The 22,138-nt window shown below is 35.7% G+C and overlaps 1 protein-coding gene across 1 annotated transcript in view; it reads left to right on the forward strand.

Annotated features, from left to right (window-relative positions):
• Positions 1 to 11,411, forward strand: part of LOC131596571 (type IV inositol polyphosphate 5-phosphatase 11) — a 36,078-nt gene extending 24,667 nt beyond the window's left edge. Inside the window, exon 8 of the mRNA XM_058869268.1 lies at positions 11,072 to 11,411. Within this exon, the coding sequence (XP_058725251.1) occupies positions 11,072 to 11,242 (171 nt within the window). The 3' untranslated portion in view covers positions 11,243 to 11,411. The remainder of the gene's footprint in view (positions 1 to 11,071) is intronic.
• The last annotated feature ends 10,727 nt before the right edge of the window (positions 11,412 to 22,138 follow it).

Consider the following 22,138-nt stretch of genomic DNA (forward strand, 5'->3'; position numbering starts at 1 on the left):
CCAAGAGAAAGCAGATTTCTCTTCAAATCAGGAACATACCTGACTTCAGTCAACAACCTTATTGACTCATCATGGAGCTTGAATCTCACAGATCCAACACCTGCAATCTTGCAAGCCTTGTTGTTTCCCAGCAATACTGATCCACCATCTTGATCACATAATTCCTCGAACAAGTCTTTGTTTGGAGTCATGTGCCAAGTGCAACCTGAATCCATAATCCACTCTCTTCTCGAGTCACTGCTTGAAACCACAAGAACATCAGATGATTCGAAATCATCTTGAATAATGGCTGCATTGCCATTATCCTTACCTCCATGATCTTTCAGGCGTTCAGGACACACCTTTCTTGTGTGACCCTCCTTCTTACAATGATAGCATCGAATGCCAGATGCTTTACCACTGTAAGACTTCGACTGGCTTTTGCCCTTCTTGTCGAACTTACCATTCTTTCGCAAGAATTTTCCTTTAACGGCCAAACCTTCACCAACAGTTGAAGGTTTATGCTCCTTTCGTTCGTTCAGGTCCTTTGAATATAGGGCTGATTGAACTTCTTCAAAGGTCAGGGACTCCCTTCCATACAAGAGAGTTTCTTTGAAGTGAGCATGTGATCGAGGCAAAGCGCACAATAGTAACAGCGCTTGATCTTCATCATCAATCTTTACATCGATATTTTCAAGATCAAGAATCAGCTTGTTGAACATATCCAACTGCTCAGCCAACACTTTGTCTTCAACCATCTTGAATGAATAAAAAGCCTGCTTCAGGTAGAGTCGATTTACCAGCGATTTGGTCATATACAAACTTTCAAGTTTCGCCCATAACCCTGATGCCGTCGTCTCCTTTGATACCTGTCGTAGAACCTTATCATCAAGGCTCAACAGAATTGCGCTGTGTGCTTTCTCGATCATAGTTGTCTTCTCCGCTGCCGTTAATGCATCATTCATGGCTGCCTCTCCCTTCAACGCTTCCAAACAACCCTGCTGAACCAGTAGGGCTTTCATCTTCAAGCGCCACAGACCGAAATCATTCACTCCGGTGAACTTTTCAATCTCATACTTTATTGAAGGCATCTTCTCCACGCTCACCGCACCAATTTGTTGTGAAAAACAATACCAATAACAAAGTATAATAGGGAATTAGAGAGGAGAAGAAGAACACAAGAATTGGTTATAACTGTTATTCTTTCACTTTCTCTTAAAACAAGATTACAAGTTTACAAGAATAACAAATAACCTCTCTCACCCTAAATCAGGATTTGCAGCTTAGCAATGATGAGAGACTAGTATGCTATTTATAATAAAACCTAACATACTAACTAATGGGCTTTTTCAGCAAGGCCCATTACACAAGCCAACTTAATACACAAGCTAACTTAACAAATTAAGGTTTAAACACTAAAACCTAATTTAACATGCTAACCACCCTAGCATCTTCGACATCTGCATGCTAGACCCATCTTCGACTGCAGCATGCACACTTCGACACCGACATGTGAACAACCTTCGACTTCATGCTTAACTCTGTCGAACTGTCGAACCAAGAAGCTACCCTTCGGCTATACTAGAGTTCGATCCAATATCTCACATATATGTTGCCAATCATTTAAGGAACCTCTCCAATCGATTTTAGGCATTACAAAGTCAGATGTTTGACTACTCCAAAGGCTTAATTGATTATTACTATGCAAAACATGCTTTTAAATAATAAGACAATTCCCTAATCAATGGGATAAGTTTTAAAAACATTTTTAAGTTATACCTTTACCGACACTAGTCACTAAACAAAGACATATGAGCTTTCACCCTTCCTTTCTTTCACAACTCTGAAGCTTCTGGTTCCTTGCCACATTATCTTTGACTTTAGAACATATATGGAATATTGAATCTTCTTATAATAAGGCTTGAGATAACTCTTAAGGATAACCTCCATCATTAGACAAACCGTTTGATTACATATCTTAATTGACTTCACTGAACACCACTTGACATAAAGTGTTGTCTTCACAAATAGGCACAAATAACTTGATATTATATCATAACAATCTTAATCACCATAACTTAATTAATACAACACAACTTGATCAATCACAACTTTAATATTCAATCACATCCACTTGATCACTGTATCAAATGATCTTTAGGCTTATCTTGATCAACATATATTGATTAACACATCTTGATCTTCAAGCACCACCACTTAGTAAACATATCAAGCATCATCACTTGATAAATATTTTGTCAAACACCATAACTTGATCAACATATCAATTATCATCACTTGATCAACATATCTAGCACTATCACTTGATTAATCTCCAACCATCATCACTTGAACATACAAAACCTTGAACAATAAGACTGATGAATACTTCTCTTATGAGAGTTGTCAATATTAAAACCAAATCAATAATTTTCTATGTTCATCATACTTGCAAGCACATAGATCCACATTCTTCCTTTTTTTATGATGACAACGCATCTCTTAGGAAGATGGGCAAACAAAGAAACAAGGGTGATAAACTTATAATGGTTAAACTTCTCCCGAAAAATATAGAGAGTAAACCCTACTCTGCCTAAAAGTATACCTTTACCCCCTTTGACATTATAAAAAAATGAGGAAAAGATAAACAGATAGACAATTAAGGCAAGAATTCAAGCACATAGATCATCAAAGGCACGCATACATATTTAAGGGGAAAACATACTCATTGGTTGAAATAACTAGATTTAAATACAAAAAGGGCAATAACTAGCGATTAAGAACAAAAATAAAGACATAAACACAACTAAGTTGGCTACTCCATATCAACATCATCATTGATAAACAGCCTAAAAGGCTTGTGAAATCCAAGTTCATTAACCATCTTTGTCTGGGCATTCATTTTCTTATCATCCTTTTTCCGCTTCTTTATAATCTTCTTTATGAGATATTTGGTTGGAGTTGTATCTAGAATTTCAAAATAAAATGCATCCAATGGAGGTGTGTTTCCTTACTGAGCAAAAGCTGGCTCGCTGGAGGTGCTTTCATTTGATTTGATAACTATTTTATAGGATAACACTCTTGCTTCGTTAAGTGTTCCAATTTGATTTAAAGTTCCACTTCCAATTTCAGTGTATTTAAGGTTAGTTTCCTCACCCTCAAAGTTGAATCACGGTATTCCAACCTTTTTTGTCACAAATCCACCACAAGATAACCACACATCCTTAACCTTGTTGTCAACCATGTGAGTGACAATAGTACATGCCAATTTGTTTCCACTTTGTATGAAATTTTACAGATTGCGACAACCTCGATTCTGGATAGTTGTTCAAAATTATTTTTCTTTGGAGCAAGGATGTTAGACAACATAATGAGTGAGGCGAATTTTGTGAATATTGCCCCCATGGTATTTTGGGGGGTTGGAGATTTGAGGTTTTAGTGGGGAGGATGAAGTTGAAATGGGAATATGAGTTAGAAGAGTAAAGTTTGTGTTAATTTCTTTAGCCCTTTTCACCTAAGTCATTCGTCCTTATCATATACTCCTTCTGTCTCAAAATAAGTGTCTTTTTAGCCATAAAAAGTTGTCTCAAAATAATAGTCTCTTTACTTTTTCAATGTAACATTAACAAGCTTTTACCAACTTTACCCCTTATCTACACTCTTTTCAAGTCATGTCAATATATAACAACCAATAATAATTAAGAGTAATTTTGTAAAAAAGTTATCTTTATTGACTCAATCATTACTTTTTTTAATCTGTGTGTAACAACCTTAAGCGACATTTATTTTAAGACGGAGGGAAGACGGAGGGAGTATTTATTATCATTCTCAAATCTTTGTCGTTATTGGTCTCAACGTAAACCTCTAATAATTTGTAAATTCTTTTTATTTTTTTTCACTAACTTACAAAACAAATAAACAAAACATTGTGTGTTTCGTTCCTCGCAACACTTTTTTTTTGTTTCATAACTTACTCTTGCAAATTACATGAATAATAGTAAACTAGTATAAATTCTAAATGATATTTTCAAAAAGAAGTATAAAAAACTCAATTAAAAAAATGAACTTTTTAAATATTTGTCCCTTCATTATTCCAAGGATTAATAGAAGATAATGCATGTATGCTCTTCATTTTTTCTTGTTGCTATTCTTCTATATTTATAAAAAAAAAAATTATCTACCTTTTATTCTTATACCACCTATTTACAAATTTTTATAATCGGAGTTTAGAAGTTTTGCATTAGAATACGGTCATGATTAGACTTTTTTTCTCATACTTTTTTTTAACCAAAAAAGGAAGATATTATAAATCAAAAGAGAGATACAAAAATCACAAGGGGGACCAAACCAAAACCCCTTAGGTACTATGCCTTGGGGTACCCAACTTGTCAAGCAAGAAATCTCTTTGAATATTTTCATGAACATAATTAAATAACCTATAAGCCTTATAATGCAAACCAAGACTAGCCAAGGAATCAGCACAAAAATTGGCTTCTCTAAAAATGTGTGTTACCATGAAGTTGATTTTGATCGAGTAATTCCAACACACTAGCAACCGAGAACGGAGTTTCCAAGGTACAAGCGAACAATTTTTGAAAGCATTCACAACATACATACTATCCGTTTCCAACCAAAGATTAATAATGTTCCTTCTCTTAGCTTCCTCAATAGCCAAAATTGCAGCCAAGAGTTCAGCATAATCTGAGCATTCTGATCCAATGTAATCAAATAAACTAAAGATGTGGTTAGCTTGATGATTACAACATAACACACCGCAAGCATCCTCATTAAGAATTGAGACCCCATCAGAATTGCACTTCATCCAACCAGCAAGAGGAGGAGACCATAATACCTCTTTGGTAGTAGTTTGCTTCTTAGGGTGGAGGGAGATTCCAAAACTCTTAAGCATAACAAAGTTCTTAATGGCAGAGTTTGAAGTCTTTCTAGTGTTAAATCCAACAATTTTTGCATGAGCAGTGACAATACCAACACAAGTTTTCCAGTTAGCCCTCATGTCCTCAAACCTGCTCTTATTCCTAGTCATCCAAATTTGCTGGAAGATGCAAGCAATGCTTGCTTGCAGCACTGCCTTAGACTGAGGACACCAAGACTGCAGCAAGATTTTCCTACAATCCTCCAAACAAAAAATAGGCCTGCCAAATTGAGAAATGCCAGCAAACCAGTTCCAGATGTGCTTCGCAAACTTGCACTCAAAGAACAGATGAGTAGAGTTTTCACAGTGAGAGAAGCAGAGGCTGCAAAGAGAAGGGAAGGAAAACCCTCTAATTTTCAGGTTATCATCAGTTGGAAGTTTATTGTGGATATACCTCCAAACAATCATAGAATGAGAGGGAGGAGTGTCAATGTCCCAAGGGAAGGATCTCCAAGTATCACAAGGTTTAGGATTCACCACAAAATTAAAAGCATCCTTAAGGGTCAGCTGCCCAGAATTAATAGATTTCCAAACAAAACAGTCTTCTGAATCTTCATCAGGGATGGAAATTTTTGCTAACAGAGTAGGCAGAGTTGGAAGGGCAGCCAGAGTGTTGGGTTTGATGTACCAGGATTGGCCAATCCACCAGTCATTAACCAATGAATTAATGGTGGAGTGATATTTAGGGTCTATGTGAAAAGTATTAATTAAGGGTTCCCCTAGCCAGTTGTCAATCCAGAAGTTAATCTTGCTACCATTTCCAACACTCCGCATGCAATTTTCCATGACAACACCATAGGCCTCTTTCATTCCATGCCAAATAGATGATTTTATAGCATACTTGATGGGTCTCCCATGCCTCATGACTCTAGCCTTAAGCACTTTGGACCAGGTTTGCTTAGTGTTCATAAAGTTCCAGCATAAATGGATGTTTGTAGCATGGTTATAAGCATGTAAATATAGAATACCTAAGCCTCCTTCATTGTTATGTTTACAACATGTTTTCCAAGCCACAGTGACAATGGTTTTCTTCTCAGTGTTTCCAGACCAAATGAAGTTTCTCATCCATTTTTCAATCAACTTCAAAGTGTTGTCAGGCCAACTATAAATAGCAAGGCAGTGCATAATCATATTTAGAATGGTTGCTTTAACTAATTGAACTCTACCTGCCATAGATAGCAATTTGGCCTTCCAGCTAGCAAGCTTGATCTTTATATTGTCTGCAATATGCTGAAAGTAGCAAGCCTTTAGTCTGCCAACAAAGATGGGGACACCTAGATAAATGAATGGAGGAACAACTCTTTAGAATCCAATGGTGTCAACAAGATGTTTATGTCTCTCCAAACTCATCCCTCCAGCATAGAGTAAAGATTTTGTGTAATTGCATTTTTGACCAGAATAGCTACTATACTCCTGTAAAAGATCAGCAATAGCTTGAATTGATTTATTATCACCCCTGCAAAACACCATAATTTCATCAGCAAAGAGGGTATGAGAAGGAAAAACATAATTTTTATTGGCTTGTATGAGGTTGATTTGATTGGTGTTGACAAGATTGGAGAGGCCCCTACTCAAGACATCCTCAGCTAAACAAAAAAGAAGAGGAGACAGGGGATCACCCTGTCTAACACCATTAGAGCATTTAAAATAACCTATTGGGTTGCCATTGAAACCTATAGAAATGCAGGCAGAGTTTAAGATTGTTCTAATCCAGCTACCGAATTTTTCATTGAAACCAAAACCAACAAGGGTAGCAATTAGAAAAATCCCAATTAAGGGTATCAAAGGCTTTAGCTATGTCTATTTTCATAGCAACATTCCCACTGAAACATTTGTTGTTGAGAATATTGATGGCTTTTGAGGTTAAGCAGACCCCATCCCTGATGTTCCTACCAGCCACAAACCCTTTTTGCTCCTTAGAGATCAAGACAGGGAGGATAGCAGCAAGCCTTTCTGCAAGAATTTTAGAGATTAGTTTAAATTTGAAATTAGCTAAGGCTATAGGTCTAAAATGGTTTATGTTACTAACCTCTTTGCTCTTAGGGATAAGAACAAGAGTGTTGGCATTATAATTAGGAAGCAACCATCCCTGAGAGAAGAACTGTATCACAACATCAATGACATCATTTTTAATGATGTTCCAATACTTGTGGAAGAAGATTCCCCCAAAGCCATCAGGGTCAGGGCCAGAATCAGCACTAAGGCTGAGGACAGCATTGTGAATCTCATCCTCACTAGGTAACATAGTTAATTTATCATTAATAGAATCATTGACCAAATTAGGAATAACTTTTCTAATGAGATCATTTTCCTGCATTATAGAGTTTTGGTTAAACAACTTAGTATATCTTTGGTATTTCATTTAACAAAACGCCACCTTACGTTTATCCAAAAGCTACAACTTGTAGCTTCTATAAAACCACATCAAAAAAGCATAGGGACGTGAGAATGGCATATGTAATGCAGTACCAAACATGCTATTAGTGAAATGCTCCACTATGTGGTTTTCAAGCAAGCTTTGATTAGAAACCATACTATCATCAATGATTAAAGAGTTAATAAGGTTAGTTTTTCTCCTAATCCTAGCATAGGTATGAAAAAAATTGGTATTTCTATCTCCCTGAGAATGCCATTTGATTCTAGATTTTTCCCTCCAAAAATCTTCTTCCATGTTAAGAGCAACCTCATGATTATACTGAGCATTCTTTTCCTCCTCCTGTCTGCTGTCAGAATAACCATTGATAGCAATATCATCTTGAATGACTTTAAGAGCCCTCTCAGAATCTTTCACCTAAATGTTGACATCTCCAAAAGTTTGGTTGTTCCAATCTCTAAGGCTAGCTTTAAGAAGCTTAAGCTTCCTATCCAACACATACATAGGGCAGCCATAAATCTTAGTTTTCCAAACCTTATCAATGATATTCTGGCAATCAGCATTGTGAGTCCACATCCTAAGGAATTTAAATTGAGATTTCACATTGTTCAAAGAGAGATTAATAGTGTAAAGCAAAGGGTAGTGGTCAGATCTAATTTTAGGAAGGGTATGACAACTAACAGAGTTGAAACTATCCAAAAGATTCATGTTACAAATAACTCTATCCAGCCTTTTTCAGTTCTGAGCCTGCCACTCCTGCCATTACACCAAGTTAAAGAGTAACCAAGGGTGGGGATATGGATAAGATCATTGGAATCAGTCCAGTTAAAAAAGTCCTTTATAGGGATTTTAGAGGGTGTGTGGTGACCTTTGTATTCATCAGCACCAATGATAGCATTAAAGTCACCAATATAGGACCAAGGCATATTGGACATAAGGCTATTTAACTTATTCCAAAGGCTCCTTCTATTAATGTAACTAGTAGATGCATAGACAGCAGTGTAACCAAAATCAATACCATTAAGATTAACTTTAAAAGAAACCTGTTGATCATCACAGTTTATGATAATAGGATCTAAATTAATATTGCATAAGCACCAAAGATTAGGGAATTGATTAAACCTACTTTTAAGAGCAAAAAGTTTTAGATTCAACCTAGAAAGCCAAGTTTTGGGAAAAAGAGCAAAATCTAATCACCAAGTCTGGAGAATTCTTTAAAATCAGCTTTTTAAGAGCACACCGGGAAGCTTTATTAGCTATACCACAAATATTCCAAAAAAGACTAATCATTGAGTAAGGTTTTTAGTACCAGGCACACGCCTAGTATGACCAAAAGACAATGCCTTTTTTGCTTCCTCCTCTTAGAAGTCACAAGTTTGAAATTTCTATCCGGCAGAAGGTCAACACCATTGTCATCATCTTTATCATCATCAGCCATATTGGGCCATGATTCTTCCAAAAAATCTGTTATTTGTTTCTTATGAGCCTCATCAATTTGTGTTTCAGGAACTGCCTCCACAACCAATGTAGCATCTATATATTCACTATCCGTATGCCCTTCACTATATGTAAGAGGCCTAGGGATAAAATTCTCAGCAACTTTGTTCACAACCAAAGCAGTCTCCAAGAGAACAGGGTTTGAGGTCTCTCCATCTAAAACATTCAGATTGCCATCAATGATAGGACTAGAGAGCCCTGATGATACAACCGGAGTTTCAACTTATGCCTCTACTTCAACAACCTTTTTGCCTTTGTTATCCTGCTTTTTCTGTTTCACTGGCTCCTTAGCTCTTTTAGATTCAATCCTTTTGCAATTTGCAGCAGTGTGACCAATACAAGCACAGTAAGAGCAAAAATCCGGTACTTTCTCATATTCTATATCCACAAAGAACGCAAATCCAACTCTTTCCACAAGAATTTTATCAATGAACTCCTTGGTTAAATCAAGGTCTACTAAAACTCTGACAAAATGTCCAAAAGGCCTCTCAAACGCAGATTTGCTAGAAGCAGAATCAATGCAAATTGGTGTACCAATGCTGCTTGCAATTGCAAAGAGAATTTTTGGTCTCCAATATTCTTGGGATAATCCATGAATTCTGATCCACACCTGTGCAGATGTTTGCTTCAATGTTGATGGTACAAAATCCTTGGTCCAAGGAAACAGCTTCAAAACTTCATTTGGCAAAGTCCAAGCACTAACCGATCTAACTCTTTGAATATCCTCCAGAGTGGAAAACGCAAATTCGAAAAAGCCTTTCCCTAAAGAAGTAATCCCCCATTTACCAATTGAAGGCCACATCTCCATGAGTTTAGATCTCAAAGCTGTAACCGTCATCGGTGAAGAACCTTTAGCCCAGATGATTCTGCCATGTAGATGGTGTTTGCAAGCTTCCACACCCAATTTGTATTCCTCCTCAGGAATAACAATAGCTAGACGGTCACCTTTAAGACAAGGAATCGGAAACTGGCTTAAAGGAATGTCACAGACATTTTCAGAAAGAACCGCAGCGAAGGATTTAGCTTGGGCTTTGCTTTGAACGTTTGTGGTGTTTTTGCCTATAATTTCTAGAGGATTATGAAAAACTGCTTCAGGAAAAAGATCAGCTACATCCATGACGAGAAGAAAGAAGGAAGAGAGATGGAGAAGGAAGAGAGAAGGCTCCAAGGCACCGGAGAGAGACCGGTGGAAAGAGCTAGCCGTTACCGAAATAGAAACTAGCCGTTACCGGTAGCGAGAGTCATGCTACTAAAGGGTTTGGCTCAAATATTTGTATTAAATTCGGAAAATTATTTTCACACCACTTCGGTAATCATAATAATGTGAGATTTCTCATTCTTCTAAAGATCAGTTTCTATATTTTCTAAATTTTGTTCTCTCAATTATTTTTCACTCCTTAAAACAGTAGCACCTAATTGAATAGATTGTACCACGATAGATATTTTGGCCGAAATAATAGTTCATTATGAGATTGTAGGGTTGCCTCTTCTAAATTTGGTTTGAGTTGCTATGGTAGTTATAGAGAAAGCGTCATTAAGAATATATGTGTAATTGACAAATATATTTTTAGTCCGTACAAATTATTAAATTTTATTTTTAATATAAAAAATTATATTTTAGTGTCTATAAAATTATTTATACACGTTGTTTTAGTCGTGGTAGAAGATAGACTAAAATGTCAAAAAAAATAATGTTATAAAGACTAGAACTTAAGTTTTTTGATAAAGACTAAAAATCAAAATTAAAATATTTATAAGAACAAAAAAGAATATTTAACTTTCTTGTATTAATAATCTTTTATTTAATCTACCATTTATTATACTAAATGACATGAAGAAAATTTTAGACAATAGAGATAATTTTCCAAATAAGATTGCAAAAGTGTCATTTAAGCTATAAGAATGATTTACATTCCAAAATGTTGATAATGTAAAAAAAAAAAATTGTTTAATGGTGTTTCTTTTCTTTTTCATAATTTTCTTTCGGTTTTTAGATGAGAAAGCTCTTGGTAATTCCAATTTTGCTATGACTATTTTAGTCAATGACTAATTTGAATATCCATGTTTTTGACTCATTCCACCTGAATTGAAACTCATCAATTTGAGCTGAATCATTTCATTTTAGTTAATGATTATATGGTAGTTTTTAGAAGAAAAAACTTGATTTTTTTTAGTATATCTCAAATATTCTAAGCAACATGAGAAGATCCAAGGTGACATATATTATATGATTTTGTGACGTTTAATGATTTTATTGAGGTATGTGTGTGTATATATTTATTTGACAGGTTCGAGTACCAGCGTGGACAGATCGTATACTGTTCAAGATAGAAGACTCAGACAACGTAGAAGCAACCCTACATTCGTACGAGTCGTTGGATCAAATATACGGTTCTGATCATAAACCAGTAAAAGCACATATCTGCCTAAGACTTCGTCAACTTCAAACCGAATCCTAAATATTTGGTTCAAGTATATACTGTTTTTTTTATTATTGTTATCGTGATGAAATTCTTTTGTAAATTGTATTAGTTATTTATAGTCGGTCAAATTAATGTAATAAAATTAATAAAATTTATTAAAACAAATATAGAAGAAAAAGACAAAAAAAAAGAGCTAATTTGTCAATGCTGGATTTTGCAGTTAGTCTTATGTTATGATGGAGACATTTGAATCCTCTGTCGGTTTAGCTTCCGCGGTGTTATGCTTGTGATTGAATTTGTTTCAACTAAAAGCTTTAAGCCAATTTAAGGTTTCCCATTGAAGTTGACCCAATTGCTGATAAAAACAAAATTATTAATAAGAATTTCTTTTGGATTAATTAATGGAAAATGTTAATTAAATCAGATTTTTAAGTGTTGTTTTTTTAATGATGTAAACAGGGCCGGCCCAATAAATCAGGAGGCCCTGTTCTAATATTAAAAATAACTTAAATTAAAAAACAAAATTTTAATAATTAAAAATAACACATTAAAAATAAAATTATATATTAATTAAATAAATGAATAAAAACTCAAAATATTATGAAAGATGTAAAGAAAAATGTAACAAATTTTATTAGAGGCATAAATAAAATGTTAAACATCACGTGAACACCATCAATATGTGCCTATGGTTTTATAGCGTTAATATACAGGCCTGGCCTTCGTGTTCCGTCTCTCACTCTCTCATTTTATTTTTATTTTTCTTTATATATTTTCCTATTTAATAATAATAATAAATAAAATTGGGCCCCTTAAATTTTGGGGCCCTGTTCTATAGCACAGGTTGCACCTGTAGAAAGCCGGGCCTGGATGTAAAGAGTCCTTATGATTTTCATTTTCTTTAAAATAACCTTTTTCACAATATTTTCTTTTACATAAAGTGATATGATTAAATCCAGAGGATTTGAAAAATAGTGAATGTTGGACGATGGTATTTCATCAGTCAATTGTTTTTAGAAATAAAATGTACTTGTAAATACCAAACTAGTAAAGACTAAACATAAGAATTTAGATTTTGAATATTGTGTGTTTGAGTTTGAACTATTAGTTAGATATTTTAATATGAGTTTAGAATTTAGAGGTCCTAGAACCTTCTCGAAACACTTGTCTCAAGAGAAAAATGTCAAAGAATTCTGTAAAGTCTATCATCTAATGGTGTCTAGAGGTCGACCAACTTTGATCATGTGTGTTACTAAGGCGTGCACATTCACCAGACTGCCCCATTTCCTAATATCTAGGTTACCCAATTTCTAAAAGATTGGGTATTGGCCTCGTTCATGATAGTTATCCCATAACCCTTGATAGAGGAGTCATTTAGGGCTTGTCTTCGACCTCACAACGACATTGCGTCTATCAATGAATATGGATGGGACTAACTTCCCCCGTGACTTAGGCAACATCATCGATGATCCTAATGCTTGACAGAAAAATAAACTGTAAGATTTTCGTTTTCGATCCAGATAATTGGTTTGCCTTGGTATTTTTTTACACACACAATAAGACACGTGCAATGGATGCCACATATTCTTCATCTTTTGGGAATTTTTGGACTCCAAGTATCTCATTAGCTTCTGCCATCATACCTTATTATGTCCATCGTCAGTAAATAATGGTTTGACTCGTCTTGACCATCATACTTCCTCTATAATGTGTGAGTCTTGCCACGAGGGTAAAAGGCTTAGGGTGAGGTGTGCATTAATTGCTTTTGTGATAACCAAGACACAATGATTACATTTGTGGAAAAATATGTTTTTAAATGATGTGGTGTATGTATTTGTTCATTGGTGGCCATGTAGATCCTTAGTTTCTCAACCACTAGATCTATATGATTTTGATATCCTTAGATCGGTTAAAGACGAGTATAAAAAATGGACGAGCCTTCCATTTTTCCATTTTTCAACTTATTGTACTTTCTGAATCTCAAAATTTTCTTTGTACTTTAAGAGTGTGTTTGGATGAGGTAATTAGAAATTTTAAAGTAATTTAAAATTCAAAGCAATTCAAATGATTCAATTCAAATCCATTCATTTTTAAATTGTTTTGTTTGGATGGAGTATTAAGATAATTCATTGTTTGATTTTTGGTGTCATTTTGTATAAAATTTAAATTTTTTGGACCAAATTAAAAAATGAAAAAGTAGGGACTAATTTGTAATTTTTAAAAATTTGAAGGACCAAATTGTAAAATTTAAAAATTATTAAGGACCAATTTGCAATTTTTTAAAAATTTTTGGGGTCAATTTTATAATTTTGAAAAATATGAGGACCAATTTGTAAATTTTGAAGAATAATAATAATAAATACATTCTATGGAACATGAGAGGAATTTCAAATTCTTTGGTTTTTGGTGTCATTTCAAAATGATTAAATTTAACTTAGGATGAAATACTCCATAAATTTCCATCATTTTAACAATTCTTCATTTTTGTATCCATACAATGGATTTTAGTCAAATCATTTTAAATTCCCTCAAAACATTACTTTCCCTCATTAAAATGCTCCATCCAAACACACTCTAAGGTTTCTCTGAAATATCCATTGTAGATTTGGTTTCATGAATGCTCTATTTTTTCATTCTCTAAATATTGTTATTGTGGTATGTTCTTATTCTCTTTATCTATAGTTTAATTAGTAGTTTATTTTGAAGGATAGAAAAACACTTAGAAAGGGGGGATTGAATAAGTGTGACTTTAAATCTTGGACGATAAAAATAAATTGCACAATTATTTTTATCCTGGTTCGCTGTTAACGAAGCTACTCCAGTCCACCCCCGCAGAGATGATTTACCTCAACCTGAGGATTTAATCCACTAATCGCACGGATTACAATGGTTTTCCACTTAGTCCACGACTAAGTCTTCCAGAGTCTACAGATCACAACTTGATCACTCCAGGAACACTGCTTAGACAACTTCTAAGACTTTTCTAGAGTCTACTGATCAACCTGATCACTCTAGTTACAAACTGCTCAGCCAACTGCTAAGACTTCCTAGAGTATACTGATCACACGATCACTCTAGTTCCTTACAACTTAATGTAATCTATTCAAGAGTTTACAAATGCTTCTTAAAAGCTATAATCACAAACTGTGATATTTCTCTTATCGTTTAAGCTTAATCTCACTAAGATATTACAACAGCAATGTAGTGAGCTTTGATGAAGATGAAGATTCTGAGCTTTGAATTTAAACAGAGTTTCAGCAAGTTAATATGCGTTGTTTTTTTCAGGATCGTTAACCTTGCTTCTCATCAGAACTTCATATTTATAGGCGTTGAGAAGATGACCGTTGAGTGCATTTAATGCTTTGCGTGTTCCGTACAGCATTGCATTTAATGTTATACGCTTTTGTCAACTACCTCGAGCCTTGTTCACGCTGTGTCTACTGACGTTGCCTTTAGTAGCTTTAACGTTCCTTTTGTCAGTCAGCGTAGTCTGCCACCTGTACTTCCTTCTGATCTGATGTTTGTGAATACGACGTTTGAATATCATCAGAGTCAAACAGCTTGGTGCATAGCATCTTCTGATCTTCTGATCTTGAAGTGCTTCTGTTGCGTGATACCATCTTCTGATCTTCAGTGCTTCTGATCTCATGTTCTTCTGATGCTTCCATAGACCCATGTTCTGATTCTGCTTCGACCATCTTCTGATGTCTTGCCAGACCATGTTCTGATGTTGCATGCTGAACCATTTGAGACACAACTTCTGAGCGCTGAATTATGCGTACTCTTTATATATATTTCCTGAAAGGGAAATTGCATTGGATTAGAGTACCATATTATCTTAAGCAAAATTCATATTATTGTTATCATCAAAACTAAGATAATTGATAAGAACAAATCTTGTTCTAACAATCTCCCCCTTTTTGATGATGACAAAAACATATATAAATGATATGAATTTGCGATCAGAAAGAGTAGACGGCAAAAGACAAATTACACAGCTATAGCATAAGCATATGAATATGTCTCCCCCTGAGATTAACAATCTCCCCCTGAGATAAATAATCTCCCCCTGAAATAAATACTCGAAGAACTTTGATAAAAGACTTCCCTGATTATTTCGGTAGAGACGATCATATAAGCTTCTGCCTTCAGAGAATTCATAGCTTCTGACTTCTGCTTCCATTGGACAGCTTCAGAACTTGAATTTCTTTAGATCCTTAGAACACTCACAGCTTCTGATTCCTGCTTCCATCGTGGACAGCTTCAGAACTTGAATTTCTTTGATCTTCAGAACATTCACAGCTTCTGACTTCTGCTTCCATTCAGGACAGCTTCAGAACTTGAGTTTTCTGGATCTTTTAGAACATTCACATCTTCTGATTTCTGCTTCCCTCGGATAGCTTCAGAACTTTGAATGTCTACCAATCATTACTTCATGCTAGATTTGTATCAGAACATTGTTGAATGTACCAGAGCATCATCAGAGCATCTCTACATCCTGAAATGTTTCAGAACAAAAACTAAACGACAAAAGTCAGCATGAACGAGTTAGAACATAAAATGTATGTTTGAACACATTATATGTATCAGAGCCATATAGGCTGAAATAATGTATCAGAGCAAATAATGTATCAGAGCCATAACATTATATGTATCAGAGCAAATAGAATTTTGTCAGAACAGGATAGACAATGATATTCAAATTCTATTATCAGTGCTTCTGATCGTGCTTCTGATTCCTGAAGCTTGACAGCACTCAGCTTGCTTCAGTTTCCAAGAGCTTATTCCTTTTACAGAATACCGCTTCTTATGGTTTTGCTTCTAGTGTTTGCTTCTGAAGATTCACTTCACTTTCTGTACCTGCAAAACACTTAAACCATATAGAGCTTGCAGTTCTTGTTAGTGAATGTGTGGGAGCCTCTTTACCCAGCAACTGATAGATTTAATCAAATCATTTATCATTTATCTTCTCCCCCTTTTTGTCATAACATCAAAAAAGAATATTTAAAAAGATTCAGATGCATAAAACGACAAAAGAGAACATTTACTGGAATGTAAAACACAAAGAAACTTTTTCATTGATAATCAAAAAGATTTTACAAGACAGGAATGCAGGAAAACAGATGCAACAAGGAAAGGAAACTACAAAGACCAAATCCTAGGACCCTAGCTAAGACAACGTCTGTGCCAGCATGCCATGAAACGCTTCATTGACTGCTTTTCGGGCTTTCAGGCGAGGAGTCAGGGAGACTTGGTTCTGAAGCAACTTAGACAATGAAACGTTAGTAATAAACCGAATCATAATTTCTAAAAGATTTCAATCAGAACTTCTGATTGGAAAATCACATTTCATTTCAGAAGATACTCATACATGATAACTTCTCATCTTCTCATTCTGGGCATAAGTCCATACTGATGTTCTTCAGAATGAACTTAAACCTATCTTCAGCCAGGGGTTTAGTAAAGATATCAGCCCATTGATGGTCTGTATCAACAAAGTTTAAAGATATAACACCCTTCTGAACATAGTCCCTTATGAAATGATGTTTAATCTCAATATGTTTAGCTTTTGAATGAAGGATAGGATTTTTAGATAAACATATAGCAGAAGTATTATCACAGAATATAGGAATGTTACTCTCATATATCTGATAATCTTCCAACTGACTCTTCATCCAGAGCATCTGTGTACTACAACCAGCAGCAGCGACATATTCTGCTTCTGTTGTTGATAGAGCAATAGTTGCTTGCTTCTTGCTATACCAAGAGATCAAATGACTTCCAAGAAATTGGCAACTTCCTGAAGTACTTTTTCTTTCAATTCTGTCTCCAGCATAATCAGCATCACAGAATCCTACTAAGTTGTATTCTTTAGATTTTCTGTAAACTAAACCAACATTAGTAGTACCTTTCAGATACCTTAGAATTCTCTTAACAGCAGTTAAATGAGATTCTCTAGGATCTGATTGGAATCTAGCACACAAACAAACACTGAACAGAATGTCAGGTCTAGAAGCAGTCAAATATAGAAGAGATCCAATCATACCTCTGTATAACTTCTGATCTACCTTCTTACTTACCTCATCCTTACCTAGGATGCATGTTGGATGCATAGGAGTTTTGGCTTCTTTGCAGTCCAGAAGATTAAACTTCTTCAGAAGTTCCTTCACATACTTGGTTTGGTGAACATATGTTCCTTCTGATGTTTGATTTATTTGTATTCCAAGGAAATACTTGAGTTCTCCCATCATGCTCATTTCAAACTCAGCCTGCATAGACTTAGCAAACTCCTTTCCAAGTGTAGCATTAGATGTTCCAAAAATAATATCATCTACATATATTTGACAGATTAAAATATCCTTTTCAAAGGTTTTACAAAAGAGAGTAGTGTCCACTTTTCCTCTAGTGAAACCATTATCTAGAAGGAAAGAACTTAAGCGTTCATACCAAGCTCTGGGAGCTTGCTTCAATCCATATAATGATTTCTTTAATTTAAACACATGATTCGGAGACATAGAGTCTTCAAAACCAGGAGGTTGATGGACATAAACTTCTTCATCTATATAACCATTTAAGAAGGCACTCTTAACATCCATCTGATAGAGAGTGATGTTATGTTGAGTGGCAAAAGAAATTAATAGACGAATAGACTCTAACCTGGCTACTGGTGCAAAGGTTTCTGTATAGTCAATCCCTTCTTGCTGACTATAACCCTGAGCCACCAGTCTGGCTTTGTTCCTTACCACTTCACCTTTCTCACTGAGCTTGTTTCTGAAGACCCATTTTGTACCAATTATATTGAATCCATCTGGTCTAGGAACAAGATCCCAAACATCATTCCTTGTAAACTGATTCAGTTCTTCTTGCATAGCAATTATCCAGTCTGGATCTTCTAGAGCATGATCAACAGAAGTTGGCTCGATCAAAGATACAAGACCTAATTGACAGTCTGCATTGTTCCTAAGGAAAGCTCTTGTTCTGATTGGATCATCCTTCTTTCCAAGAATGACATCTTCTGAATGACCAGAGATGAGTCTGGATGATCTTCTGACAGATGGTTCTTCAGAAATACTTAGATCCTCCAGAGAAGCTGATACTTGATCTTCAGATTCTTTGCTTCTGAGAAGCTCTGCTTCTGATGCATTGCTTCTTGGCTCAACAACTTCTGATATGTCAATATCATAACCTGCAAAATTATCAACCTGCTTTGGTTTTTCAGAACCAAGCTTATCATCAAACCTGATATTGATTGATTCTTCCACAATCAATGTTTCAGTATTGTATACTCTGTAGCCTTTCGAGCGTTCAGAATATCCAAGAAGGAAACATTTTTGAGCTTTGGAATCAAACTTACCAAGATGATCTTTAGTGTTCAGAATAAAACATACACATCCAAAAGGATGGAAATATGAAATGTTGGGCTTTTTATTCTTCCACAATTCATAGGGAGTCTTATTTAGAATAGGTCTGATAGAGATTCTATTCTGAATATAGCATGCAGTGTTTATTGCTTCTGCCCAGAAATGCTTAGCCATATTGGTTTCATTGATCATGGTTCTGGCCATTTCTTGCAGAGTCCTATTCTTTCGTTCTACAACCCCATTTTGCTGTGGAGTTCTAGGACAAGAGAAATCATGGGCAATACCATTTTCTTTGAAGAACTCTTCAAAGGATCTGTTCTCAAATTCACCACCATGATCACTTCTGACCTTTATGATTTTACACTCTTTTTCAGATTGAATCTGAATGCAGAAATCAAAGAACACTGAATGAGTCTCATCCTTGTGTTTCAAGAATTTTACCCACGTCCAGCGACTATAATCATCTACGATGACTAATCCATATTTCTTTCCTCTGACAGATGCTGTTTTGACTGGTCCAAACAGATCAATGTGCAAGAGTTCTAATGGCCTTGAGGTAGAAACAACATTCTTAGACTTGAATGCAGGTTTGGAGAACTTGCCCTTCTGACATGCTTCACAAAGAGCATCTGATTTGAATTTCAGATTAGGGAGTCCTCTGACAAGATTCAGTTTGTTAATCTGAGAGATCTTTCTCAAACTAGCATGACCTAATCTCTTGTGCCAGACCCACTGCTCTTCAGAAACAGACATAAGACAAGTCACCTTCTGACTCATAAGATCTTGCAGATCTGTCTTATAAATGTTATTCTTCCTCTTGCCTGTAAATAGGATTGAGCCATCCTTCTGATTTACAGCCTTGCAAGACTTTTGATTAAAGATTATATCATAACCATTGTCACTTAATTGACTGATAGATAAGAGGTTATGAGTTAATCCTTCTACAAGAAGTACATTAGAAATGGAAGGAGAGTTACCAGACTTTATAGTTCCAGAGCCAATTATCTTGCCCTTCTGATCTCCTCCAAACTTGACTTCTCCTCCAGACTTAAGCACCAGGTCTTGGAACATAGACCTTCTTCCTGTCATGTGTCGTGAGCATCCAGAGTCCAGGTACCATGACATGTTGTGCTTTGTCCTTCTTGCAGCCAAGGATATCTGCAATAGGAATAATCTTATCCTTAGGTACCCACATTTTCTTGGGTCCTTTCTTGTTAGATTTTCTCAAGTTCTGATTGAACTTGGGTTTGACATTATAAGCAATAGGAGGAACAGCATGATAATTTTTAATATGAGTTTCATGATATTTCCTAGGTTGTGTCACATGCTTCTTGGTGTGTGTTATGTGAAAACTTTGTGCATGTGAAGTGTGCCTAATATCATGAGAGTGGCCATACTTGAACTGATCATACAATGGCTTGTATGTGAGTTTCATTTCATCAACAGGTTCAAGTTTGTATGGGGTTTCACCCTCATAACCAATGCCAACTCTTTTGTTTCCAGATACGGCATATATCATAGAAGCTAGCTGACTTCTGCCAATACTTCTAGATAAGAACTTCCTGAAACTTAAATCATATTCTTTCAGAATATGGTTTAGACTAGGAGTGGATTTTTCTGAATTAGAAGGAGATCCAACATCATTGGATAATTTTAAAAGTTTATCTTTCAATTCAGAATTTTCCAATTCAAGCCTCTTTGTTTCAAATTCAAATAGCTTTTTCAGCTTTTTGTATTTAATACAAATCTGAGACTTGGATTCCAGAAGTTCAGTTAATCCGGAAACTAACTCATCTCTAGTAAGTTCAGAAAATACCTCTTCAGAATCTGATTCTGATGTAGATTCTGATCCGTCATCTTCTGTCGCCATCAGCGCACAGTTAGCCTGCTCATCTTCTGAATCATCTTCTGACTCATCCCAGGTTGCCATAAGACCTTTCTTCTTATGAAACTTCTTCTTGGGATTCTCCTTCTGAAGATTTGGACATTCATTCCTGAAGTGTCCTGGCTCATTGCATTCATAGCACATGACCTTCTTCTTGTCAGATCTTCTTTCATCAGAAGATTCTCCATGCTCAAATCTCTTTGAACTTCTGAAGCCTCTGAACTTCCTTTGCTTGCTCTTCCAGAGTTGATTTACCCTTCTGGAAATCATGGACAGTTCATCTTCTTCTTCAGATTCTGATTCTTCAGGATCTTCTTCTTTGGCCTGAAAAGCGTTAGTGCATTTCTTGATATTAGATTTTAATGCAATAGATTTACCTTTCTTTTGAGGCTCATTTGCATCCAGCTCAATCTCATGGCTTCTCAAGGCACTGATCAGCTCTTCCAGAGAAACTTCATTCAGATTCTTCGCAATCTTGAATGCAGTCACCATCGGACCCCATCTTCTGGGTAAGCTTCTGATGATCTTCTTTACATGATCAGCCTTGGTGTATCCTTTGTCAAGAACTCTCAATCCAGCAGTCAGAGTTTGAAATCTTGAAAACATCTTTTCAATGTCTTCATCATCCTCCATCTTGAAGGCTTCATACTTCTGGATTAAGGCAAGAGCTTTTGTCTCCTTGACTTGAGCATTTCCTTCATGAGTCATTTTCAAGGACTCATATATATCATAGGCTGTTTCCCTGTTTGATATTTTCTCATACTCAACATGAGAAATAGCATTCAGCAAAACAGTTCTGCATTTATGATGATTCCTGAAATGCTTCTTTTGATCATCATTCATTTCTTGCCTTGTCAGCTTTACGCCTCTGGCATTTACCGGATGTTTGTAACCATCCATCAGAAGATCCCATAGATCACCATCTAGACCAAGAAAGTAACTTTCCAGTTTATCTTTCCAGTATTCAAAGTTTTCACCCTCAAATACCGGCGGTCTTGTATAACCATTGTTACCGTTGTATTGCTCAGCAGAGCCAGATGTAGATGCAGGTGGATTTGTCGGAGTTTCACCAGCCATCTTTTAAATGAAGCGTTTTTCTCTTCCTGAATCTTTTCTAAACACGGTTAAGTGCTTGCACCTTAGAACCGGCGCTCTGATGCCAATTGAAGGATAGAAAAACACTTAGAAAGGGGGGATTGAATAAGTGTGACTTTAAATCTTGGACGATAAAAATAAATTGCACAATTATTTTTATCCTGGTTCGCTGTTAACGAAGCTACTCCAGTCCACCCCCGCAGAGATGATTTACCTCAACCTGAGGATTTAATCCACTAATCGCACGGATTACAATGGTTTTCCACTTAGTCCACGACTAAGTCTTCCAGAGTCTACAGATCACAACTTGATCACTCCAGGAACACTGCTTAGACAACTTCTAAGACTTTTCTAGAGTCTACTGATCAACCTGATCACTCTAGTTACAAACTGCTCAGCCAACTGCTAAGACTTCCTAGAGTATACTGATCACACGATCACTCTAGTTCCTTACAACTTAATGTAATCTATTCAAGAGTTTACAAATGCTTCTTAAAAGCTATAATCACAAACTGTGATATTTCTCTTATCGTTTAAGCTTAATCTCACTAAGATATTACAACAGCAATGTAGTGAGCTTTGATGAAGATG

Source organism: Vicia villosa, linkage group LG4, assembly GCF_029867415.1.
Source record: "Vicia villosa cultivar HV-30 ecotype Madison, WI linkage group LG4, Vvil1.0, whole genome shotgun sequence".
Classification (NCBI taxonomy): domain Eukaryota; kingdom Viridiplantae; phylum Streptophyta; class Magnoliopsida; order Fabales; family Fabaceae; genus Vicia; species Vicia villosa.